The 26871-nt window shown below is 47.9% G+C and overlaps 1 protein-coding gene across 3 annotated transcripts in view; it reads left to right on the top strand.

Annotated features, from left to right (window-relative positions):
- Nucleotides 1-26871, top strand: part of LOC142495828 (uncharacterized) — a 439489-nt gene that overhangs the window by 144695 nt on the left and 267923 nt on the right. For 2 of the 3 annotated variants that reach the window (XM_075601853.1, XM_075601851.1), the window contains exon 7: nucleotides 15421-15549. The exons of the other annotated variant lie outside the window; for it this stretch is intronic. In XM_075601853.1, the coding sequence (XP_075457968.1) occupies nucleotides 15421-15549 (129 nt within the window). The remainder of the gene's footprint in view (nucleotides 1-15420; nucleotides 15550-26871) is intronic. 3 annotated transcript variants of the gene reach the window in all.

The raw sequence follows: 26871 nt of genomic DNA on the forward strand, positions 1-26871 counted from the left end.
GATGCATAAAATCTGTGCACCAAGTACACTCTGCCAATCAATGTTAACAATAAAATATTCAAAAGAAAATACAATGAAATCCAAACAAGTATACTATTTAAACCAAGCCAAATAAATTACCATTAATTAATGTCATCCCAAAACAATTAAAATTCCATCCAAATCAATTACACAATTAACTATTTTAATTGTTAAACAAACACATTCTCCAAAAAAGTTAACATCTGACAAAATAGTAGTACCAAAATAAAACCACTATAACAAAGCAAGCCTCACCCTGACCTAAAGTACACCATAGAACACCAAAAATTACATCTATCTAATTAAACATTACATTACACACATTTAACAATAGCAGCATATCAAAATACATTTAAATAGTGCAAAACAAGCATTTCCAACCAAATAATTTCTTACCCTGTATGTATATATCGATAGAGACATACATACATTCATATATACATACAGTGGCAAGAAATGAGAATGGAAAAAAATTGTATCACATAGAATAAATTACAAAAAACAGTTAAAGTTTCAAAAAAATACATTTCTTTAGTTAACTTACCATTAGCTGGCCCACTCACCGACTCCCGTTGAACACCAAGCTCTCCAACCAATCCACGCACAGCAACAGGAACCCATAAAATAACAAACCATAACAAAATAAACTAAGACTTTTTTGTAATCCAAAACGTCAACGGGATCTTCATCTGTCTTTTTTTCTTGTTCTTCTGGGGTCTGCTGGGGGTCTTCTTACCATCTGCTTCCATGCCCCGGTCCTCTTCTTCCTTCCGGTGGTCCGTCCTCCTCGGAGTCTGCCTTCAAAATGAGACGACATAGGCTTTTATAGGCCTATGACGTCACATTGTCATCATATGGTTCCCACGGCCCTGTTTGGGCCGTGAAAACCATGTGATTGTGGGGGGAAAAAATTAATTTTGATGACATAATTTAAAGGCAATGACGCCAGCCAATCATAATGGCTGTGCTTCAATTGCCTTTAAGACAACATGAAAAGAAAGATGGCCGGCCTCACATGGTACGGTAGCCAATCAGAGCGTGGGAACTACATCCCTACTCTGATTGGCTCTAGTAGACCATGTGACAGAGGCTTTGGGGAGAACGGATGTGACGTCATTCAAAGCCTGTCACATGGTACTAGAGCCAATCAGTTGGGATGTAGTTCCCACGCACTGTATTGGGTGCCGGTATTCCTCTGCTTTGTTTACATTCCGCGGTCACGTGATCGGGACATTTAAATGCAGAGGGATACCGGCACCTCATAAAGGGGCCTGTATCTCGGGAAGCAGGGGGTCCCCTGACCTGAAACCAATGCAGTTCAGCTCCGGAGACCCCCTGCACATCTACACTATGAGATAACATTGTTTTGATATATTTTTATTCTTGCCGATGTTTGCGCAGAGAGAGTGGCGGATCTCCTCGGCAGGGGACGTCGTATCGCCAGGTTATCGGGAGACAGACTGTCTCGCCACCGGCTACTCTGCGTTTTGCTTTCGCAGTGATTAGCCAGAGATTCGGCCCTTCCTGAATACTGCGAGGGGAAATCGCCAAAATCATGCCGATATTGAACCCCTGCCGAGAGCACTTTTTCGGCGCTTACAGCATGAGGCCCTATGTCCTGATATGTAAAACCATAGAATTCAAAGAGGGTGTAGTTTCTTTTTCACACCACTATAAATGAGTATATTCATGAAATCGGCTCAAAAGACAGGTAATCCCTGAAAACAGGGAATGAGTGATGTTGTCACCAACCCGCTATTTCATTGGGAATGTCCACCTCAAATGAGAATTTGTATACTCACAATCACCCACTTCAAAGACTGGAAGACGTGCATCTGCTGACAGAAGATCCAAGTAGCGAAGTAAAGGTAGTGCACAGCCAAAAACACAGCCGTGCACTACCTTTACTTCGCTACTTGAATTTTTGTCTGTAGCGTTTCTTTTCTGCAGTTGTCAACTTTTGTTCCGATTTGTTAACAGTACAGCATCACAGGTATTTTCTCAATTTCTCGTGCCATATACTTTCGAGAGAAAACAACACCGCAGGTAAAAATACAAAGGTGTAATTTTATTAAAGTTTAAAAAGTGAGTGTAAGGAATCGGGGAACACGTTTTTTGCAACGTGTTCCCTCCTTATCTGTCTTTTCTCAGACCTCCGCTCTGGCACCAGCGCAGCTCTTCTAGTGTGTCACGGAGCTTAGCTCTGCCCCCTCGGACACACCACGCTTCTCTCACACGCGGCGCGCACACGTGACGACGTGCACCGCTCCCCAACTGCGTGGCAAGTATTCATTTTGCCCACTTGTCTCCTGAAGCCAATCCTTGCTTCCGCAGAGGCCGCACCTCCGCTCCGCCTCCCTTGCTACTGGTTCCTGTTTCCCATAAGTACCCTGCTCTCACTCCCAGTAATTGCTCAGCATAACTTCTTGTAGCCTTGAGCTCCTACGTCTGTTGGGCCCTGCTCCTTGTCCTGTGTTTTCTTGCAGTTAACCCTCCGTGACCCGACTTGTCTTTGGAATCTCCCTGGCTATTGACCTCGGCTTACCCTCGACTCTGGTGATCTCCTACCTAGACCACGGCTATACGGACATCTACTATTCTGACCTCTCCAACCCCAGACCAAGCCTCACGGACTTTGACTATTCTGAACTCTATAATCCAAGACCTCGGCAAGTATCGACTAACCCACACTCTCCAACCCAGACCCGGCTACGTTTGATAATCCACCTGCCAGGCACGCTTCCGCTGCTGTGGGTACGTGGTTTACTACTTCCCCACCTCAGTACCGGGGTCCTGTCTTACTCGTGGACAGCGCAAGCGTTACAGTATGCTCAGCCCAACGAACATGGACCCCCTGAGGTGGGCCAAGCCCTGTCTTCAATTTCTGAGCATTTCCAATACCTGGATAACCAGATTGATTCCCTTACGCAAAACCTGGTCACGGTTTCCCTTAATCAATCACAATCCAGAATTATTAGACCTGCTACTTTGTCTGTTTCTTCCCCTGAAGCCTCTCTCTCGAGCCACGTCTCCCCACTCCCAATCAATATGCGGGAGATCCCCATGGATGCCGAAGTTTCCTCAACTAATGTGACATACAGTTTGAGTTAACCCCTTCCCGCTTGTCTTCTGATAGATCTAAGGTGGCGTATATTATCGCTTTATTAACCGGAGACGCATTGGCATGGACACCCCCTATCTGGGAGCAGAGACCGGAACTTATCCAAGATTTCCCACGCTTCAAAAAGGAATTTAAGCAAGTTTTTGATTCCCCTCGCCGTAAGATTACTGCTGCTTCTTCTTTATTTCACATTTCTTAGGGTCACAGACCGGTTGCAAGATACGCTCTGGAATTTCGGACCATCGTGGCAGAGACGGGCTGGAACAATGAGTCGTTATCTGCAGCTTTCTGGCAGGGTTTTCCCGAGACATTAAAGAATGAATTAGATGCTCAAGAAAGACCTACTGTACGGTGCTCGAGGATCTTTTTGCCATGTGTATTAGGGTGGATCAGCACCTTCAAGAAAGAAGGTTGGAACGCCATCACTCACACCGACGGCTCTTGTCCCCCTTGTCTCCTTCTACTTTCCCAGCTCTTGAGGCTCCAGAACCAATGCAGTTAGGAAGTCACTAGCTCCCCCCCTTCAAAGAAACCACGTCGGAGAATTGGAGGATTATGTCTTTACTGCGGACTGTCGGGTCACCTGGTGCTTCATTGTCCCATGAAGCCAGGAAATGCCAAAACCCAATGAGATATAAGGGGGTCTCATTGGGTACTATTTCTTCTTCCCCCTCCTAGTAAGAGAGGTCTACCTACCAGGGTCATGCTGTCCATCTTCCTTGAGGGTCCTAGTTCCTGCCTCTGCCTTCATCGACTCCGGGTCTGGGGGAAATTTTGGCGATCAAGATTTCGCTACCAAACATAAGATTCCCATGATCAAGAAATCAATACCGGTGGGTCTAGAAGCTACTGACGGACGTCCTCTCCAGCCAGCCTTATTTTCATTGGAGACTCCTACTCTCTCTACTACTGACGGACACAAGGAAAATATCTCACTGGATGTTATTCATTCACCCCCTGTACAGGTAATTCTAGGCCTTCCTTGGCTCCAACAACACTATCCGATTATAGACTGGACAGACAATAGACCTATACAATGGGGTGTTGCCTCTGGGGTTGCTCCTGTATCCTCGGTACAATTTATCTCTGGCGTAGAGACCAGTACTCCTGCCAAACCTACTCTTCCTGAAGTATATGCAGAATTAATTGATGTTTTTGACAATGTTCGCTCTGAAAGTTTACCTCCGCACCGCCCATATGATTGCCTCATAGAGCTTCTGCCTGGTGCCATCCTTTCTAAAGGCAGATTCTATCCTTTGTCCTTTCCTGAGACTAAGGCTATGTCTGAATATATTCAGGAGAACTTAAAGAGAGGGTTCATTAGAGCTTCTTCCTTCCCAGCCGGGGCTGGGTTCTTTTTTGTTATGAAGAAAGATCGTTCACTCCGTCCTTGCATAGACTATAGGGGTCTTAACAAAATAACCCTGAAGAATTGTTACCCTTTGCAACTCATCTCGGAATTGTTTGACCGTTTACAAGGTTCTACCATTTTTTCTAAACTCGATCTTCGTGGGGCGTACAATCTCATACGCATTCGACAAGCGGACGAATGGAAGACGGCCTTCAATATGAGAGACGGCCATTACGAATATTTGGTCATGTCTGTCAAGCTCTGTAATGCCCCAGCTGTCTTTCAAGAATTCGTGAATGATACTTTGAGATGTCCAACATTTTTGTAATTGTCTATCTAGACGATATTCTTATTTTTTCTAAATCTATATCCGAGCATATCCAGCACACTAAGCTAGTTCTCTCCCGTCTAAGTGAGAATCATCTCTATGCCAAGATGGAGAAATGTCTTTTCCACCAAACATCCACTTCTTTCTTGGGATACATTATCTCTGATAAGGGTTTCTCTATGGATCCTGATAAACTTAAGGCAGTGGTAGATTGGCCCCAACCCACTTCTCTTAAGGCGATTCAGCGGTTTCTTGGCTTCGCCAATTATTATCGTAAATTTATCCGTAATTTTTCCGCCACAGTGGCTCCCATCACCGCCCTGATGAAGAAAGATGCGGACACTTCCTCCTGTTATCCTGGGGCATGCCAGACCTTTGAAACCCTTAAGAAAGCGTTCGTCTCTGCTCCTATCTTATGCTTTCTGGACCCTAAACTTCCTTTCACGTTGGAGGTAGATGCCTCGGATATTGGAGCAGGAGACAGTCCCCTCAGGATAAGCTACACCCGTGCGGGTTCTTCTCGAAAAAATTCTCTGCAGAACAAAACTACGATGTTGGCACAGGGAACTCTTGGCCATCAAACTTGTCCTGCAAGAGTGGAGACACCTCCTGGAAGGTACTGAAAATCCTATTTCAATTCTTACGGACCATACAAATGTATTATCGAAGGTGCTCGTCGCCTCGGCTCCCGTCAGGCTTGCTTGGCATTATTCTTTTCCAGATTCAACTATATTATTTCTTACATTCCTGGTTCTAAGAATCTAAAGGCCGACGCCTTATCCCGTCAATTCATCAGTGAAGACAAATCCGAAGACATTCCTGAGACCATCCTTCCCGCCAAATACTGTATGTCATTTCGGCTAACTCTTTTGATGTACTGAACAAGATCTTGGAGACTCAGATGCTCATCCCTGAGGGTATGGAAGTGCCGGAGGGTTGTTTGTATGCTGCACCTCAATTTCACCAGAAGATCCTTGAGTGGGGTCATTCCTTTAGGTCTGCCGGTCACCCGGGTACAAAGAGGACTTCCGATTTGATCAGACGCACCTTTTGGTGGCTTTATATGTTTAAGGATATCAAGGTATTCATCAACTCCTGTTCCATCTGTGCTCGAAATAAGTCCGCCCACAACAAGCCATCTGGTCTGCTTCGTCCCTTACCCATTCCGGACCGACCGTGGACCCACCTCTCAATTAACTTTATTGTTCAGCTTCCTGTTTCTCGTGGGATGAATACTATTCTCGTTATTGTTGATAGCTTTTCCAAACAGGCCCATTTGTGACGGTTCAGGGGATTCCTGCTTCTCAATGTGTCCCATGTCACCCCTGTTCTCCCTGCCTCTGACCTTCCTCCTCCGCCTCCTCGTTCATCTCTCCCTTCCTCCTCCCGCACCCGTTCCTGTGCACCCTGTCCGGACGCATGCCCAGCTGTCACGCCGTTCCCCGCAAGGTGTGCGCTTATCCCCAAACTCCCGATTCCTCCCGCGGCACTCATCGCTCGCGGCGCCCCTCGATTCCCTCTCCTGCCACGTTACCTCCTTCAGCTACTCCTCCTGCCCCATCGCCAAACTTGGCGAGCGCCCCCGCGGCGCGACACTCCTCGTGCTCCCTGGCGCACACTGTGCACGCGCATCCAGCCCTTACAGAAGGCGCGCGCACACGCTCCACTTGTAGATCTTCTCTGAGCCCTGGTTCCGCCCCTCATAGTGTACAAGCCATTTCCCTATCTGATTTACCTGTCTCCTCCCTCACTCCTTCTGAGCTATCTCTGCAACCCCTCACTTTACCCTCTGCTCCTCCTCTCTCTCCCATTGGTGCTCCCTCCTTTATAATCCCTGTTTGTCCTCTAGCTCATTGCTCTGCATAGCTTCTTGTGACCCCTGTGTGTGCAGTCTCTATGCTTGGCTCTCCTGTCTCTTTCAGTGCTGGTTCCTGTCCCTGTTTACCTTTGGATCTCCATGGCTTGAACTCTGCTTTGAATTGGATTACCCTGCTTTCTCCTGCCCTTGGACCCTGCATTCGGATACGTTTACGCTGCCTTCTCCTATCCTCGAACACTGGCTTATGGACTTGATTACGCGGCTTTCTATTACCCCTGAACTCTGGCACACGGACATTACTATCCAAACTCTCATACCCAGGACATTGTAAGTATCTGCTAACCTTTTCTCAACAGGCCCGGCAACGCACTACCACACTCCGGGCACGCCCTCACTGCTGTGGGTGCGTGTTATAACCTTACCCACCTCAGTACTGGGGACTGGCCAGGTCTGCGGGCATACAGGCGTTACATTATGCAGAGCCCAATAAATGCAGACCCCCCTGAGGTGGGCTAAGGTGTTTCCTTGGAACATTTACAATTTGTCAGTAGCCAGTTAACTTGCTAACCTGTCTCTCCAGGAAACCCCAGTGGCTCCGTCACCTCCTGTCTCAGTGACCTACGGTAACTCAGGACCACGTATTCCACCTCCCAACCGGTATGATGGGGATTCCTAAACCAATTCGGGGGATTCTCGCTTGCCGTGGATTCCTAAACCAATGCGAGGTGCAATTTGAAATATCCCCCTCTCTTTTTCCTACCGGCCGTACCAAGGTTGCCTACATTTATGCCTTATTAACCGGCGACGCCCTCGCTTGGGCTTCTCCCCTCTGGGAGCACAAACCTGAGTTGACCCAAGATTACCCTAAATTTAGGCATGCATTCCAACAAGTGTTTGACACTCCCGCACGCCGGGAGGCGGCCGCCTTTTCTTTGTTTCACATCTCACAGGCACGAAGATCCGCTGCTAAATATGCTATAGAGTTCTGCACTCTCGCCGCAGAGACTCAATGGAATGACGAGGCACTTGCGGCAGCATACTGGCACGGTCTGTCTGATACGTTAAAAGATGATCTCGCAACTCACGGCCGGCCGCCCTCCCTGGAACAACTGATTACTCTCAGCATACATATGGATCAACGTACCCAAGAACGACGTCACGAGCGATACTGTTTCCGTTCTCTTCCTCCATCCTCTGTCTCTCACAGGTCTCCTGCTTCGACCTTCCTGGCTTTGGATGCTCCTGAACCGATGCAAATCGGTAGCCAACAACTACAGGCTGCGGAGAGAATGAGACGTCGTCAGAAGGGTCTCTGTTTCTATTGTGGTTCCCCAGAACATCGGCTCCAGTACTGTCCCCTGAAGCCGGGAAACGGGAACACCCAGTAAAGGTAGAGGGGCTTTTGCTGGGTACAATCTCTTCTTGCCCCTCTCTCCCTAAGGATCTCCCAAAGAAACTCTTGCTTCCTGTAACGCTGACGGGCCCAAATCTTCTATTAGAAGTAAAAGCTTTCATTGACTCTGGGTCTGGCGGCAACTTCTTGGATCACACCTTCGCCTCTGAGAAACAGATCCCTCTGGTCAAGAGAAAAGCGCCCATTGGACTTGAAGCTATCGACGGACGCCCACTTCAGCCAGCTTTCATCATCTGGGAGTCCATTCCTCTTACGTTGACCATGGCAGATGGCCATAAGGAGGTAATAGTTTTTGATATCTTCCATACTCCCACCGTTCAGGTCATTCTAGGATTGCCTTGGCTGCAGCTCCACAATCCGCGCATAGATTGGACCGACACTGTACCTATCCAGTGGTCCTCTTCTCCTGAACCTCTGTCTACCACTCCTCCTGCTGCTGTGCTCGCTGGTTTGGATTCCGTTCCTGCCAACCTTTCTATTCTGCCGAAGGTGTATCACGAGTTCCTGGATGTTTTCAATAAAGTTCAAGCTGAGGTATTGCCTCCCCATCGTCCCTACGATTGTCAGATTGATTTAATTCCAGGAACCATCCTCCCGAAGTCGAAGTCATACCCTTTATCCGTTCCTGAAACTGAGGCTATGATGTCTTACATCCAAGAAAATTTGGAGAAAGGATTCATCCGCAACTCTACCTCCCCCGCCGGGGCAGGCTTCTTCTTCGTGAAGAAGAAGGATGGATCCCTAAGAACCTGTATCGACTTTCGCGGACTCAACAAAATTACGGTAAAAAAACAATATCCTCTTCCCCTAATTTCTGAACTTTTCGACCGTCTACAAGGAGCCTCTATCTTCTCCAAACTCGATTTAAGAGGGGCCTATAATCTCATCCTTATAAGAGAGGGGGATGAATGGAAAACCGCGTTTAATACGCGATCTGTACATTGAGTATCTAGTGATGCCCTTCGGGCTATGCAATGCTCCTGCTGTTTTCCAAGAGTTCATGAACGATATCTTCCGGGACGTGTTAGGAACATTTGTTATCGTATATTTGGATGACATTCTCATTTTCTCTAAGGATTTAGAAGAGCACATTCGCCATACCAAACTGGTACTCTCTAGGCTTCGTGCTAATCGCTTATACGCCAAGATGGAGAAATGTTTGTTCCACCAAACGTCCACAGCCTTCCTAGGCTATATTATCTCTAACCAGGGTTTTTCTATGGACCCAGAAAAATTGAAATCTGTTCTCGACTGGCCGCTGCCAAATTCTCTCAAGGCCCTGCAGCGTTTCTTGGCTTTGCCAATTATTACCAGAAGTTCATCCGTAATTTTTCTTCCATTGCTCTACCCATCACCTCCCTGACTAAAAAGGGTGCTGACCCTACAACTTGGTCTCCCGAAGCTATTGACGCCTTCGAGTTTCTCAAAAAGGCCTTCGTCTCTGCACCCATCCTACGGCATCCTGATACTTCGCTTCCCTTCACGTTAGAAGTTGACGCCTCTGATGTAGGAGCCGGTGCAGTACTCTCTCAGAGATCCTCTCCCCAGGAGAACCTCCATCCCTGCGTTTTTTTTTCTCGGAAATTCTCATCAGCCGAGAGAAATTATGATGTTGGGAATCGTGAGCTACTGGCCATAAAATTGGCTCTTCAGGAATGGAGACATCTCCTCGAAGGTACCAAGGAGCCTGTGGCCATCCTCACTGATCGCAAAAATTTACTGTATATTGAAGGGGCTCGACGATTAGGATCTCGTCAGGCTCGTTGGTCTCTGTTTTCCTCCCGTTTCAACTATACAATTTCTTATATTCCCGGTACCAAAAATATCAAAGCAGATGCTCTCTCTCGCCAGTTCGCCACGGAGAACGACTCCAATGAATCCGCTGAATCTATTCTCCCTGGCAAATGCATAATTTCTGCCAACAATTTTGATATTTTGGATGAAATCAACAAAGCCCAGGTTCACATTCCCAGGAGACTTAAGGTGCCGGAGAGACGCTTATACGCAGCTCCACGTTTTCGCCACAAAATTCTTCTTTGGGGACATTCTTCTAGATCTGCTGGCCATCCAGTCTTCAAGAGAACAACGGATCTTATTAAACGGACCTTGTGGTGGCCTGGGGTGAACAAAGCTTGTCCGGTCTGTGCCCAGAGTAAATCCGCACATCACAAACCTTCTGGTCTTCTCATGCCTCTTCCCATTCCGGGGCAACCTTGGAAACATCTCTTGTTGTTGTAGATAGATTTTCCAAGCATTCACACTTTATTCCCCTCAAGGGCCTTCCTAATTCTGCTACTTTGGCTGATATTTTTTCTAAAGAAATTTTCAGATTGCACGGTGTGCCTGTTTCGATTGTTTCTGACAGAGGTTCTCAATTCATCTCTAAATTTTGGCGTGCGTTTTCCCAGAGACTTGGGAGTTCTTCTGGGTATCACCCTCAGACCAACGGTCAAACGGAAAGAAGGAATCAGACCTTAGAGCAGTATCTCCGATGTTTCGTCTCCGAGTCTCAAGACAACTGGGTGGATCTTTTACCAAGGGCCGAGTTTGCAATTAACTCTCTTAAAAATGAATCTACGCAAGAGTCGCCTTTCTTCATTAATTTTGATTCCACCCTAGTAGTCTTCCCCTCTCCTCTTCCCCTTCTGGTGTTCCGGCAGCGGATACTCATGTCTCTACTCTTCAAAACTCTTGGAGGAAGATTCTGCAGACTCTACAAACTGCCGTCTCAAGACAAAAAACTAAGGCAGATCGACGACGCCAACCGGGTCCTTCATTTAAACCCAGAGACAGAGTGAGGTTGTCTTCAAAAAATATAAGGCTCAAGACCCCGTCTCTGAAATTGTCCCCGAGATTCTTGGGTCCCTTCAAGATTCTGGAGAAGATTAACCCAGTCGCCTACCGTTTGGCACTTCCTCCCACCATGAGGATTCCTTCTGTTTTCCATGTGTCCCTGCTCAAACCTTTCATTCAAAGCTCCCACTTTCCGGACCGTTCTCGTAAACCAAACCCTGTGACCATTCACGGACAGCAGGAATATGAGGTTCATTCCATAATCGACTCCCGTTGGTCCAGAAACAACTTACAGTTCCTCGTTCATTGGAAGGGGGGTCCAGAAGAGCGTTCTTGGATTTCTCCTTGTCATGTTCAGGCCCCCAAGCTCCTCTGGCAATTTCATCGAAAATTTCCCCAGAAGCCATGGCAGTATCGCCCGGAGATCGATCCTCAAGGGGGGGATACTGTGACGGTTCAGGGGATTCCTGCTTCTCAATGTGTCCCCGTCACCCCTGTTCTCCCTGTTTCTGACCTTCCTCCTCCGCCTCCTCGTTCATCTCTCTCTTCCTCCTCCCGCACCCGTTCCTCTGCGCCCTGTCCGGACACACGCCCAGCTGTCACGCGCGTTCCCCGCAAGGTGCGCGCTTATCCCCAAACTCCCGATTCCTCCCGTGGCACATCACTCGCGGCGCCCCTCGATTCCCTCTCCTGGCACGTTACCTCCTTCAGCTGCTCCTCCTGCCCGTCGCCGTCCTTGGCGAGCGCCCCCGTGGCGCGACGCTCCTCGCGCTCCCTCCTTTATAATCCCTGTCTGTCCTCTAGCTCATTGCTCTGCATAGCTTCTTGTGACCCCTGTGTGTGCAGTCTCTATGCTTGGCTCTCCTGTCTCTTTCAGTGCTGGTTCCTGTCCCTGTTTACCTTTGGATCTCCCTGGCTTGAACTCTGCTTTGAATTGGATTACCCTGCTTTCTCCTGCCCTTGGACCCTGCATTCAGATTCGTTTACGTTGCCTTCTCCTATCCTTGAACACTGGCTTATGGACTTGATTACGCGGCTTTCTATTACCTCTGAACTTTGGCAGACGGACATTACTATCCAAACTCTCATACCCAGGACATTGCAAGTATCTGCTAACCTTTTCTCAACAGGCCCGGCAACGCACTACCACACTCCGGGCACGCCCTCACTGCTGTGTTTGCGTTTTATAACCTTACCCACCTCAGTACTGGGGACTGGCCAGGTCTGCTGGCATACAGGCGTTAGACCATTTCATTCCTCTCAAGTGTCTTCCTAACTGTGCCACCATGGCAGATATTTATATCAAAGAAATATTTCGTATTTATGGAGTTCCGCTCTCTATAGTGTCCGATCGGGGGTCACAGTTCATCTCGAAATTTTGGCGTGCCTTCGCTCAAAGGTTGGAGATCTCTCTTCCTTTTTTCTTCTGGGTATCATCCCCAAACCAGCAGACAGACCGAAAGAACAAACCAGTTACTAGAGCAATACCTGTGATGCTTTATTTCTGATACACAGGATAACTGGGTGGAACTACTCCCAGGGCCGAATTCGCTCATAACTCACTCAGAAATGAGTCTACTCAGGAATTACCTTTTTTTTTTTTATAAATTAAGGATTTCATCCAGCACGACTTCCCATCTCTTCTAATCCTTCCGGAGTTCCAGCAGCAGATTCCAGAGTGAACTCGCTCCAAAATTCCTGGAAGAGGATTCAGAAGACTCTGCAGGAGGCAGTACTCAAACAAAAGACACAGGCGGATCGCTGTGAGGCACCCAAGTTTAGGCCAGGAGACAAAGTGTGGCTTTCTTCTAAGAACATAAGATTGAAGACACTGAAACTGGCTCCAAGATTCCTGGGCCCATTCACCATTCTCAAACAGGTAAATCCTGTGGCGTACCGCTTACAACTGCCTCAATCTATGAGAATCCCGGCGGTCTTTCACGTCTCATTGTTAAAACCTGTTGTTCGAAGTTCTCAGTTTCCTGACATCTCACCTAAACCTCTAACTGTCATCGTACAGGGTCAAGAAGAATTCGAAATTCAATCCATAATCGATTCCAGATACTCCAGAGGTGGTGTTCAATTCCTCGTACACTCGAAAGGCTATGGACCAGAAGAACGCTCATGGATACCTCTTAGTCAGATCCATGCTCTCGGCTTGTTAAAGCGTTTCCACGACAGTTTTCCGCACAAGCCTTATGGGAATCATCATGAGGCTGATCCTAAAGGGGGGGGGGAACTGTAAGGAATCGGGGAACACGTCCTTTGTGACGTGTTCCCTTCTTACCTGTCTTTTCTCAGACCTCTGCTCTGGCACCAGCGTGTGCGCGCACCCCGGCTCTGCTTACAAAGCGCGCGCAGCTCTTCTAGTGTGCCACAGAGCTTAGATCCGCCTCCTCGGATGCGCCACGCTTCTCTCACGCGCGGCACACACACGTGACGACGTGCACCGCTCCCCAGCTGCGTGGCAAGTATTTATTTAGCCCACTTGTCTCCTGCAGCCAATCCTTGCCTACGAAGAGACCGCGCTTCCGCTCCGCCTCTTGCTACTGGTTCCTGTTTCCCATACAGTAAGTACCCTGCTCTCACTACCAGTCATTGCTGAGCATAACTTCTTGTAGCCTTGAGCTCCTACGTCGGTTGTGCCTTGCTCCTTGTCCTGTGTTTTCTTGCATTTAACCCTTCGTGTACTGACCCGGCTTGTCTTTGGAATATCTCTGGCTATTGACCCCGGCTTACCTTCGACTCTGCTGATCTCTCCTACCCAGACCGCGGCTATACGGACATCTACTTTTCTGACCTCTCCAACCCTAGACCACGGCTCACGGACTTTGACGCTTCTGAACTCTATACTCCAAGACCTCAGCAAGTATTGACTAACCCACTCTCTCCAACCCAGACCCGGCTACGTTTGATAATCTGCCTGCCAAGCACGCTTCCGCTGCTGTGGGTGCGTGGTTTGCCTACCGTAGCTTGCCTAAACACTTTGACTGCTGCCCTGATCACCGGACGCGGGACCAGGAGAGCACTGCATCGAAGTGCGGAAGTCGGCTGCGTTCTCTGGAGGCGGTCACCTACTGCTGCGGCCGAGTTTATTCGAGCATTTGCCCGTTCTCGGCCGCAGCAGTTACCTGGCGCGCGCCGGAGGGTGCCGGGCGCGCGCCGAAGCAGCGGAGGAGAGGCCCGCCGATCGCGGCTTCCCCCTCTCCTCTCCAGGTCCGCCGGGTCCCCCGGAACCCCCTGCCGCCGTCCCCCACATCGCGGGACACCAGGGCTCCCTCGGGGAGCCCTGGACGTGCGTGCAGGGGGCGCAGGCACCCGATGACGCGCGGCACGCCGAGGGGCTGCCACTTGCAAGCCGGGAAATCTCCCGGCTTGCGGTACTGGCCACACTGCAATAAAGTGTGTCGCCAGTGTACATGTGAGTTAACTGTTACTCACTTTTTAAACTTGAATAAAATTACACCTTTGTATTTGTACCTGCGGTGTTGTTTTCTCTCGTATGTATATGACACAAGCAATGGAGGAAATACCTGTGATGCTGTACTGTTAACAAATCGGAAAAGGAACAAAAGTTGACAGCTACAGAAAAGAAACACTACAGACAAAGACACCATTTCCTGGATTCAGTACCACACATGGCCGTGTGAGTACAATATTATACTATATGATACACTATATGTATCAATTTCGCTGGGAATATTGATCATTATTTATGTGTTAGTGCTATAACTAACTCTGTACTCCTATCTGTTTTGCACCCCCTTATTCTCTCTTTGTCATATTCTATCACGAGGATCGTGGGAAGATCCTCCCTGGGGTTGAGCAGCAACTACACACTTTGGGCCAGTATTACATGTTGGTTTTCATTCACTTTTTTTCCCCATCCTTTATTGTTTATTATTATGTATTGTATCACTAAGAGGGAGCGCCCCAGTTTGCCATACCATATTGATTTAAAGCACCGCCAGCTACACGGTGGGTGGGGGGAGTATATGACATAACAAGTACATCAATATGGCACTCAAAGGGTTAAGGGGATTTTCTCACACTACTGTGACGATAACACTGTGTTTGTATTACCTAACTACTCGGAAACTTATAGCAAGTAAACATACTCTAAGTTTACACCTAAATCCATAAGTGGGGTTATACATTCTGTACCCTTTAAAAAAATTTTTTTTTATGTATAAGCATTTCAAATGTAGACTCAGAAGTACAACTCTGAAATCCATCACAGAACACACAAACAACATCACACACTGAGGTACTAATTAAGAATTACAGTTAATGATGGAAATAATGCAGTTATTGGTCCCTAAGAAAAAGGTATTTAAAATACAGCCATCCAATACAGATAGCTGCTGCAGAATTTCACACTGAAGGATGTCATAAATATCACAAAAGAAGAAAGAAAATGACAAATAGTTTTGGACCAGCTAAGTGGAGCATTAAATACTATTATTTGCGGTTGTCCAGCATTCTGGGATTGAAGCAGTTGCTCACTGCACACTGTAACCATACACTAGGAGTAAAATAGGAGTGATCGTTATTTTTCTGCCCCTTGTTTCAGGGAAAGAATGAATGCAGACGAAGAAAATCTGGAGAAGAGACTGAAAGCTGATCTGCTTGTGGGGGGCAGTATTGGAGACACCACCTGCAGTTTCACACAGGAAGGAGCATCACTCACAGAGGACCAGAGGTTGTGCATAGGGTGTCCTGACAGAATCATAAACATATCAAGAACTGGATTTGCAAAACTCTGTTACATCCGGGCTCATAACGTCACGTTACCTAAAACAGTAACCGACGATAGTCTCTGTGATGATAACGCATATCCTCACAGCTAATTACAGTATATGCAAAAACAACAACCGATATACATGGCATTAGCAGAGGTTAAACATTGCGTTGTGGTTGCTTTCAGTAATATGTTGTTAAGTGCGTCTTAACTTTACTCCAATCCAGACCCTGAAATAGGTGTTTTCAGGGTCTGGATTGAAAGGTCTAAAAAAAGAGAAAAGGGAAATAACGCTATGTTAGTTAAATCATACCTAACTGGTGTTAATCCTTTCCCAGAACCTGTAAACAGGGCCGCCGACAGGGGGACAGAAGGGACAGGTGTCTGGGCCCGGAGGCTGCGGGGCGCCCGGCTGGACAGTGCTGCAAGTTGGGCTCGACCTCTGGCCAGGCCACCGGTTGCGGCCGGCCCCGGCTCTCCATCAGATGCCTGCAGGCCTCTCCCCCACTGTGTCCCGAGCTTCCACCTGTGGCGCCTGAAGGCCCCCTCTGATGTCAGCGCTCCAGAAGTAAGCTTGCTTCCGGTGCATGCCGGCATGAAGGAGGCCCGGCGCGCGCTGATGGCAGAAGCATGCCGGCGGAAGCATGTGGGACCCAGTGAGGGGCCTTCAGGCCGTATCTGGCAGCCAGGCCCGGCCAGAGGTAGTGTCCAACTTGCTGCGCCATCCGGGCCCCCCGCAGCCTCCAGGCCCGGCCTGAGACCATCCCCAAGGTATGTCTTTTTTTTAATATGTATGTATTAGGGGGAGTGGGGGGATTTTAATATGTATTGGGGGGGAGTGGGGGGATTTTAATATGTATTGGGTGGAGCGTGAGTAGTTTAATATGTATGAAGGGGGAGCGGTGATTGTTTAATATGTATTGGAAGGAGCTGGGGGTAGTTTCGTATGTATTGGGGGGAGCGGAGGTCTTTTTAATATGTATTGTGGGGGAGCGGAGGTAGTTTAATATGTATTGTGGAGGAGCGGAGGTAGTTTAATATGTATTGGCGGGAGCGGGGGTCTTTTTAATATGTATTGGGGGGAGCGGGGTAGTTTAATATGTATTGTGGGTAGTTTAATTGTATTGTATGTCTTTATTTATATAGCGCCATTAATGTACATAGCGCTTCACAGTAGTATTACACATGGGGGGTCATGCAGTAAACGGCGGAAAGGCACTTCTCGCCCGTTTCACACCAAAAAAGCCTACCCCTATTCAGTAAGGGGCGAAAACTTGGCGTAAAGCAAAAAAAAACGCCAATGTGTTTGGCGTTTTTTTTTCCCCCGCCATTGGCGAGGCGAAAAGGCCAACTAGCCATTTTTTCCGCCACGCTCAATTCTAGTAGTGGCGAGTAGCTTTGCGCCGCTATTCGCCACTCTAGAATGGCGTTTTTCTGGCGAATCCGGCACGCCACAAAAAGTTGGCAAGTTGATGGTGAGAGGCTGCTGATGAGCGGCGGATCGGCACTTAGAAAAAATTCAGGCCTTTTTCTTGGCTGTGATTGAAGCCGGGGGTCTCCGGAGCTGATACCATTAATACCAGAACCGGACCCCCCCGGCATGCATCCGAGGCAGGAAAAATGCATTTAAAGCCCACTTCATTGCCTTAGCGGCTAACCGCTAAGGCAATGAAGAGGTTAAGCTGCCGTGCCAGGTTTATTGTGGGTAGCGGGGGTGGGTGAAGGGGGTATTTGGCCCTTGTTGTTTGTTTAGGGCTTGCGGGGGGGTTGCGGGTGCACTTAACCCCTTCACGACCATAGCGGTTAATACCGCTACGGTCATGAAGGGGTTAAGCCCTCCCGCTACCCACCCGCAAGCCCTAAACAAACCACCGTTGGGGCCAAATACCCCCTTCACCCACCCCCGCTACCCACAATAAAAAGAAAACACACAACAGCCCCACACTAAATAAATAAATAAATATATCTATATATATAGATATATTACCCCAACAACCCCTATACCCCCTAACATACACATATATGCACATAGAGTATAGTAATGGGCACAATTACTATTATCCACAAATGAATAATATTGAATGTGCCCATTTTAAATACATTAAGAACAATAAATACATTAAATACATATAGCACTCACCCTTGTCCGCCTTCTATGATGAAGGCCATCTTCATCTTCATCCTGCCCATGCCCCATCCGCTGCTGCAAAACAGAAACAAGAATAAAAACATCCAATGTAATGTCCCCTAATCCCTTAATCACCATAGCGGTTATTAACCGCTATAGTCATTAAGGGGTTAACCCACCCTCACCCACCACTCGGGAGGCCTACATACCCTCCCCCACTAACCCCCCACCCCGTGAGGCCTAACCACCCTCACACACTACCCACAAGGGAGGCCTACCCACATACCCTTGGGGCCAATACACCCTCCCCCCACCCCCAGTACCCACAATTAAAACAATACACTGCCCCACAATAAACATTATTCTATTTATTAAATACATTACCCACCCCCTGTGCACCCCCATAAATACATGATTTATCATTTTACATACCGGGTTCATACCCCAGCCCCACGCGAGTCCCCGGCGGGCCTGACGGGTCACCTGACAGACCTACAGGGTACCAGCAACTTGTTTCATACAGGTTCTGGAGGCCTGTTGGTGGGTCCCGCCAAGCGCCATGGCCCCCAGGTGGTCTCCGCGGGTGACCGTGGGCCACAATTGGGTCCCCACGGTAGGCCCGCGGATGTCTGGGAGCCCCGGGTCAGACCCCCAGGTGTCTGAGGGGCCTCGGGTGGTTCTCACGGGGTCTGGGGACCCACGGGTGCTCACTACGTGTCCGCGGTGCCCCCACCGTGGGAAACATTTGAGCAAAATGTGACGTCATAGGCCTATAAAAGCCTATGTCGCCTCATTTTGAAGCTAGTCGCCGAGGAGGGAACATCTCCCCTCCTAAGAAGAGAAGAAGGGCGTGGCGTAAGAAGACGGAAGAAGCCAGAGAAGACCCCCAAAGAACCCAAAGAAGAAAAGAAGACCCCAAGACAGACGGGAAGGATTACAAATAGAAGAAAAAGACACAGACGTGGATTTGTAATGGTTTTTTATTTTATGGTTTACCTGTGGATTGGTTCCTGTGCTTCCAGGTCGCCTGGATTTCGGTGAGTGGGCATCTAATGGTGAGTAAACAAAAGAAAAGTTTATTATTTTTACTTTTACAGGTTTTTTTTATTTTTCATTCATGACTTTTATTTTTTCAGACCCCTTTAATGCCCGTGAATGTATCTATGTATATACATACATTCACGGACACTGAATTGGTGTATTCTATGTGAATTTTGTATGCAAATGCATTGTTTTTTATGCTGTATTATTGCCCCTGTATTTTATGTATATCTATCTATATGGATAGACATACAGGGATAATAGTTGATTGGTTTGCTAATGTTTATGTTCTTTTCATGTATGGCTAATGTATTTATCAGCTTTATTTTGTCATTGTTGTGAATAATGCAATTTGTATTTAGTTAAAGGTTAATTGTAATGGCTTCTTTATGGTACTTAGATTAGAATGATGGTGGTTACTTTAAATTAGAATTGTTTTGGCAATGGTTTGGCTTTAGGAATTGAATAGGGAATTGTATAATTGATTTGTATTGTATTGTAATTGTTTGAGGAAATTGATTAATTGATTGATGCTAATTGTATTGATGTTGCTTAGTTTCTAGTTGATTTTCATGATGGCATTGCTGGTTAGGGGACATTGTTCATATTGTATTTTATTGTTACATATATTTTGCATAGTGTTACATGATGCACGGATTAATTGCATCATGTACACACTCAATGCAATTGTGTGACATTTCATATACATTTGTGTAGCTGCATTTTTGTGGGTTTATATTTACAATGGCTGCTGGATTTATTTGAACATGCTTTGATTTATGCATGTTTTATGTGTTTAATAATGGGCAAATAATCTATTATCCATATCTGGATAATAGTTATTTGGCACATTATTGTACTGTATGTGTTTGGGAGGGGGGGATGTATGTATTGAATGTATAGGTCAGGTTTATTTATTTTACATTCAGGGTTGGTTCCTTGGTTCTGCGTGAGACCGCTGGAGACCACCTGCGGTATCCTCGGTTATCTCACGGGTATCAGGCTGCGTGGGTCCACGGGTGACACCTGCGGGGAAGAACAGGTGGTCCCACATCTGTGGGGGCACCGCAGACCCGTAGTCTGTGGGGAAGAATCGGTGGCCTCACATCCGTGGGGGCACCGCGGACACGTAGTGAGCACCCGTGGGTCCCCAGACCCCGGTGAGAACCACCGAGGCCCCTCAGACACCTGTGGGTCTGACCCGGGGCTCCCAGACATCCGCGGGCCTACCGTGGGGACTCAATTTTGGCCCGCGGAGACCACCTGGGGGCCATGGCGCTTGGCGGGACCCACCAACAGGCCTCCAGAACCTGTATGAAACAAGTTGCTGGTACCCTGTAGGTCTGTCAGGTGACCCGTCAGCCCCGCCGGGGACTCGCGTGGTGCTGGGGTATGAACCCTGTATGTAAAAGAATAAATCATGTATTTATGGGGGGGCACAGGGGTTGGGTTATGTATTTGATAAATAGAATGATGTTTATTGTGGGCCAGTGTATTGTTTTAATTGTGGGTACTGGGGGTGGGGGGAGGGGGTATTGGCCCCAAGGGTATGTGGGTAGGCCTCCCTTGTGGGTAGTGGGTGAGGGTGGTGAAGCCTCACAGGGTGGGGGGTTAGTGTGGGAGGGTATGTAGGCCACCCGAGTGGTGGGTGAGGGTGGGTTAACCCCTTAATGACTGTAGCGGTTAAAAACCGCTATGGTGATTAAGGGGTTAGGGGACATTACATTGGCTATTGTAATTGTTGTGCATGTTTTGCAGCACCGTAGGGGCATGGGCAGAATGAAGATGAGGATGAAGACGGCCTTCATCGTGGGTGCCTGTAAAAGGTAAGGGGTTAAGGGACTTTACATTGGATGTTTTTATTCTTGTTTCTGTTTTGCAGCAGCGGAGGGGGCATGGACGGTGATGAAGATGAGGATGGCCTTCATCGTGGCAGCCAGACAAGGGTGAGTGCAATATGTATTTATTGTATTGATTGGTGTTTATGTATTTTAAATACACAGGGGGTGTATGTTGTTAATTGCTATGTTTATTGGGGGCAATTGTCCCCAATAAACATGCTATTATGCCTTAACCCCTTCATTGCCTTAGCGGCTATCCGCTATGGTGATGAAGCAGCATTTATGTATTTTAATAATATTGTGCGGAAGCAGGGGGTCTCCTGAGCTGAACCGCATTGATTTGTGGCTCAGGGACTCCCTGCTTCCCGACTTACAGGCACCGGTTTGGGGCATCCATATATATATATGTAACAGTGGTAACAGGGGTATATGCAACAGTGTATACAAACTCTCTCTCTCTCTCGCGCTCTCTCTCTCTCGCGCTCTCTCTCTCAGATTCAAAGCCATTAATGTGCCATGAATGTGAGGGAGGAGTGAGAGAGGAGTCGAGTGTGATCCCTAAGCAGCATGCTTGGGCTACTGGGTGAATGATGGTTCTTCCAACAGTAATGTGGAAGGAGGTAGTAGGGCCAGTTTTGGGAGGAAGTATGAGGTGCTCTGTTTTGCCATGTTAAGTTTAAGGCGGCGGAGGGCCATCCAGGATGATATCGCAGAGAGACATTCAGAAACTTTGGTTTGTACAGCAGGTGTAAGGTCGGGGGTTGAAAAGAAAATTTGTGTGTCGTCAGCATAGATTTAAACCCAAGAGATGTTATTACTGTAGGTCACCTAGAGAGAGTGTGTACAGAGAAAAGAGAAGAGGTCCCAGGACAGAGCCCTGGGGTACCCCCACAGAGATCAATAGAGGAGGAGGAGGTGTTAGCAGAAGAGACACTGAAAGTACGATGGGAGAGGTAAGAGGAGATCGAGGATAGAGCTATGTTCCGAATACCAAGAGTATGGAGAATGTGAAAGAGAAGAGGGTGGTCCTCGGTGGCAAATGCTGCAGAGAGGTCGAGTAATATGAGCAGAGTGTGAGACCTTTGTCTTTGGCAGCATGGAGGTCATTAGTTATTTTAGTTAGTTTAATGTGTATTGGAGGGGAACGAGGGTCTTTTTAATATGTATGGGGGGCCTTTTTAATATGTATTGGGGGAGCGGGGTTCTTTTTAATATGTATTTTGTGGGGAGGATTGAGTGAGAGTGGTGTAATTGACGGAAGGTGGGGGCGAGTGAGAGGAGAGTGGGTGAGGGAGAGGGAGTGAGGAAAAGAGGGAGTAAGAGTGTGTCGCAGGGGAGAAAAATACATGTGAGGTGGGGGGTAGAGTGAGATGGGGTGATTGAGGAAGAAGGATTGAGACGGGGGAGAGAGAAATATAGGAAGAGGGGGAAATAGAGGGGGCTTGTGAGGTGTGAAATGAGGGGGGCTCATGAGGTGTGAAATGGGGTGGGGGCTCACGATACGGGAGGGTGGGCCCGGCTGCGGAAGTAACTTTAGTCCTGGGCCCCGTGAAATCTGTCAGTGACCCTGCCTGTAAAAAACCCTTTTTCAGGGTGTGGCTGTAAGTAGCGGCATGTCTAGGTATGACCTAACTCAGCGGTGCGCAAACTGGGGGGCTCGCCCCCTTGGGGGGGGGCGCAAGATTATGTAGGGGGGGTGCAAGCTGCGTGCGGGGAAACCTGGGGGCGGGCAGAGCTGTGCACGGGCGGCCAGAAGCTCCGTGCTGAGGCTGCTTCCAGTTCTCTGCTGTGTCTGCCTGCAGAGGGGGCGGGGCCTTGCTGCGGGGCCTTCCCTGCACACAGACAAGCCCTCCTCCTCCTGTCTGTTACCTGCCCGTTTTGAGCAGCACATGGAGGGGACCTGAGCAGGCTTAGTTACTCCCTCCCCCCACCCACCAGGTGTGTGTATATGTGTATGTGTGTGTGTGTGGGATTGAGTGTGTGTGTTTGTGGAGTTGAATGTGTGTGTGTGTGGGGTTGAGTGTGTGTGTGTGTGTGTGTGTGGGGGGTGTGTGTGTGTGGGGTGTGTGTGTGTGGGGGGGGGGTTAGTGTGTGTGTGTGTGGGGTGTGTGTGTGTGGGGTGTGTGTGTGTTGGGGGGGGTGTGTGTGTGTGGGGGGGGGTTGTGTGTGTGTTGGGGGGGTTGTGTGTGTGTGTGGGGGGGATTGAGTGTGTGTGTGTGTGGGGGGGGGTTGAGTTTGTGGGGGGGGTTGAGTGTGTGTGTGTGTGGGGGGGTGGGTTGAGTGTGTGTGTGCGGCGTGTTGAGTGTGTGTGGGGGGTTGAGTGTGTGTGTGTGGGGGGGTTTAGTGTGTGTGTGTGGGGGGGGGTGTTGTGTGTGTGTGTGTGTGTGCTGTCAGTAATTGTGTGGGTGTTGTGATTGAATGCAGCGGTGCGCAGGCAAAACCTACTTATTTAGGCGGGGCACGTGCGGCAAAACCTGGGTGCACAGGCAAAAAAGATGTGCGCGGGCGGGCAGCCAAAGATATGCGCGGGCGGCCAAACAGAATAGTGCAGGTGGCGGCCACGTGATTCGGAGGGACGGGGGAGGAGCACGCGCGAGCGCTGTGATGTCAAACGCCCCTCCCTCCGGTGTCTGCCCTACAGTAGCGCTGTGTTCCTGCTCTCCTCTGCTGGCAACCTGCTTCGCTGCGATTCTCTGCAAGTGAAAGGGTAGGCTGCCACTATATCAATCATACTAAGAATGTGCAGAAATAATAAAAAAAAAGTGTAAACACTTCCCCGCTCATGCTTGCAAAATTATGCAGGACACCCTGTGCTCATGCTTGGAGAGTTGGTGATGTCACCGCTCTCAGCGGCAGCATGGACGCAGCCTAATTTTGCAAGAGCGAGCTGTTGAAGTATGTTAGTATTTAGATTGCGCTTATAGTGCCGGCGACGCGATGTCGCCTGAAAACAAATGCATTGTCGCCGCCGCGTGCGCTTATAGTAAGCGCGATGGGGCGACACGATTTTTTGAAGCGGGCAATATTTGATTTTTCAGGGGCTGCTGCCTTATGTGACAGCCTCTGAACCAATGGCCTGGTCGCCCATGCCGCTACCGTTTAAAGGTTTTTTTTTCATGTGATTTTGATTACATCAGGCAGGGGGTACCCAAGAAATGTCATGGATGAAAAGGGGGGCTCTGCATAAAAAGTTTGCTCACCCCTGACCTAACTAACTTAAACTTTAAAACGCATTAAACTTAACGCACTTTTGTGGATATGTGATGCTATTGTACCATCTAATTTGCATGTCATTTTTTTTTTTGTAACTTAGATTTTATTGCATTTTTTCCAAACAAGTGTTACAGAATACAGTATACATTACATTCATTTTTAGTGTTAATCTCCGCTATAGACAGTACCGTATGTCAGCTCGTGAGACATATCCCGGTTTTTCGGGCCCTACTCGACCGGATTGTTTTGGATGGACTAGCAATAAAGATAATAACACAATTCACATAATACAATTAATTCAAATTGACAAACACAAAGACAAAATCAATAAAGACAAGAGAAAAAAAAAAAAAAGAGGGAGGTGGGTAGGAAGGGATGGGGAGGGAGTATGGGGTGACGCGGCCGAGAGAGGAGCATCCACTCATGCTAGGTCTCTCCACCGCTCCTAGTAAGGCTCTTTGTCGGTTGCGTCCTCTCCAGTTTATCACCTCTGTAGGCGTTCTGTCTATTTGTCTGTGTAGTCGTCGTGAGCTGAGTTTCCACTCCTAAAGGAGAACGCACCTGCATCTATCATAGCCAGATTGTGTTCCTCTCAACCCCGGGGATATCCGTCTGCGCCAGCCAGGGCGTCCATACTTTGAAATAATTGGTGCCAGTGTCGTTAACTAGACTCGTCAACTTTTCCATCTGGCAGATAAACCACAATCGATTTCGAATCTTTGGAATACTTGGAATTTCGGGGCGTTTCCATAGTGCTGCGATCTCGCTCCGTGTGGCTATTGCAAAATGTGCTATTAGTTTATTGTTTGCTTTGGACAGGCCCGTTAGTGGTCTATTCAAGAGGAATAGCCATGGGTCTGGGGAAATAGTGAGGTCGAAGACCCTCTGTATCCAATTTCTAATTTCTTCCCATAGTGGGGAGATCCGCGGGCAAGACCACAGCATATGTAACAGATCGGCCGATCCTCCGCACTGCCGGGGGCATAGCGAGGAGGATCCAGGCACGAACTTGGCTAATTTCATTGGGGTGAGGTACCACCGCATTAGGACCTTATATGCGTTCTCCCTTAGTGTGGTACATATGGAGATTTTTGCCGTGGCCAGGTATATAGCGTTCCACTCGTCATCTTTTAATGTCTTTCCCAGGTCTCTTTCCCATTGGGTTCTAAATGACGGTGGCTGTTGTCTAGAGATCGCAGAATCAACTACTTACTTGTACAATTGTGATGTGAGTCCCTTTGTGTCGGTCTCCGCCAGACAGAGCTTTTCGAATTACGTCAGGGGGGAGGGGGGGTATGGGGCAAATTTGTTATAAAATGCTCGGAGCTGGAGGTACCTAAAGTGGGTATATCTTTTTCTTCTCTGACGTGATCAAACGTTTTAATCTTGCTATTGTAACCCTCCAGATCTTTGATTCGTATATAACCTTTTTGTTTCCAAATTGATGCATCTCCCTCTAGTAGGCCAGGAGCGAACTTGGGATTGTTCCAAATTGGGGACATTGAAGAATTCCTCGTTGTGAGGGAGTATTTAGTCTTATTAGCCTCCCAGATAGACAACGAGTTGGTCATTGAGGAAAGCGGCATGTCAGCAGATCGTCGTGCTGTTTTAGGTAGCCAAATCAAGTTGCGTATTTTCAAAGGAGCGCAGGCAGCACTCTCTAATTCCACCCACCGTTTTAGATGTGGATTGGATTGCCATTGAACAATTTGGCTTAATTGAGCCGCTTTGTAATATGAGAGCAGGCAGGGTACCGCTAGGCCCCCCGCTAGGACAGATCTTTTCATATTTAATTTGTTGACTCTCGGTTTTTTCCCTCCCCAGATAAATTTAGAGATTGCAGACTGAAGTGAGAGCAAATCCTTCAGTCTGAGTGGCACTGGTAACGTCTGGAAAAGGTATAGGATACGGGGGAGTAGGTTCATTTTGACACTATGTATCCTACCTATCCAGGATATTCGTATAGAGGACCATTTATGGAGGTCAGCTATCAACGTCCAAATTAGGTTGGGGTAATTTGCATTGTAGATGTCTTTGGTGTTCTTGGTTATGTGGATTCCTAGATATTTTATGTATTTCTGTTGCCAGTGGAAGTTAAAATTCAGTTGCAATAACTTCTCTACGTGTCTAGGGAGATTGATGTTGAGGGCTTCAGATTTAGCTTGATTTATTTTAAATCCCGAAATGCTCGAGAATCTGTCCAATAAATCCAATAGGTTTGGCAAGGAGGTGAGGGGCTTTGAGATAATTAGTAGGATATCATCTGCGTACAGGGCCGCTTTATGTGTTTGAGAATATACGTTTAACCCTGAGATATCCGGGTTGCCTCTAATTTGCGCCGCCAGTGGTTCTATACATAGAGCGAACAGAAGAGGGGATAATGGGCATCCCTGTCTCGTGCCACTCTTAATTTGAATGGGGAGAGATGGGAAGCCCTGATGTATTACCCTGGCGGTAGGTCCTGAGTACAGCGAGAGAATCGCTCTACTCACCTGATCCCCAATGCCAAATGCCGCAAGCGTCTCCTCCAGGTAAGGCCAGTCTATCCTATCAAAAGCTTTTTCTGCATCCAGACTTAACAGCATACTTTGTGTGTTATTTTTATTAGCCAATTCTACCAGATCAATAAATCGCCGGGTATTGTCCGCTGCCTGTCTGCCTTTGATGAATCCGACCTGATCTGGGTGTATAAGACAAACTTCGGGAGCAGAGTTCCTGAGTCCCTAAGTGGATTAAAGGCTGTTATTTGCTCCATTAAGTGTAAGTGCATATCTTACCATTATAATATCTGGATTTTTAGATATATTGCTGTGGCAGGACGGCCTGTAGCCGAGGTCAGGGAACAGTCCACACGTATAGTTTCAGGATAATGAAAACGTTCAGTGGCTTTATTTCTCCACAGCATACATAACACTGTTCCTTTAAACAAAACAAATCCTGCTCCACATTGGGAGGACTGACTAACACACCAGGCCTATCTAGCAGGCTGGCTGGCTAAACCATAACCAAACCGTAAGAGTCTTTTAAGCAGTCAGGAAAAACAAATGTACAAGTCTTACT

Source organism: Ascaphus truei, chromosome 5, assembly GCF_040206685.1.
Source record: "Ascaphus truei isolate aAscTru1 chromosome 5, aAscTru1.hap1, whole genome shotgun sequence".
Classification (NCBI taxonomy): domain Eukaryota; kingdom Metazoa; phylum Chordata; class Amphibia; order Anura; family Ascaphidae; genus Ascaphus; species Ascaphus truei.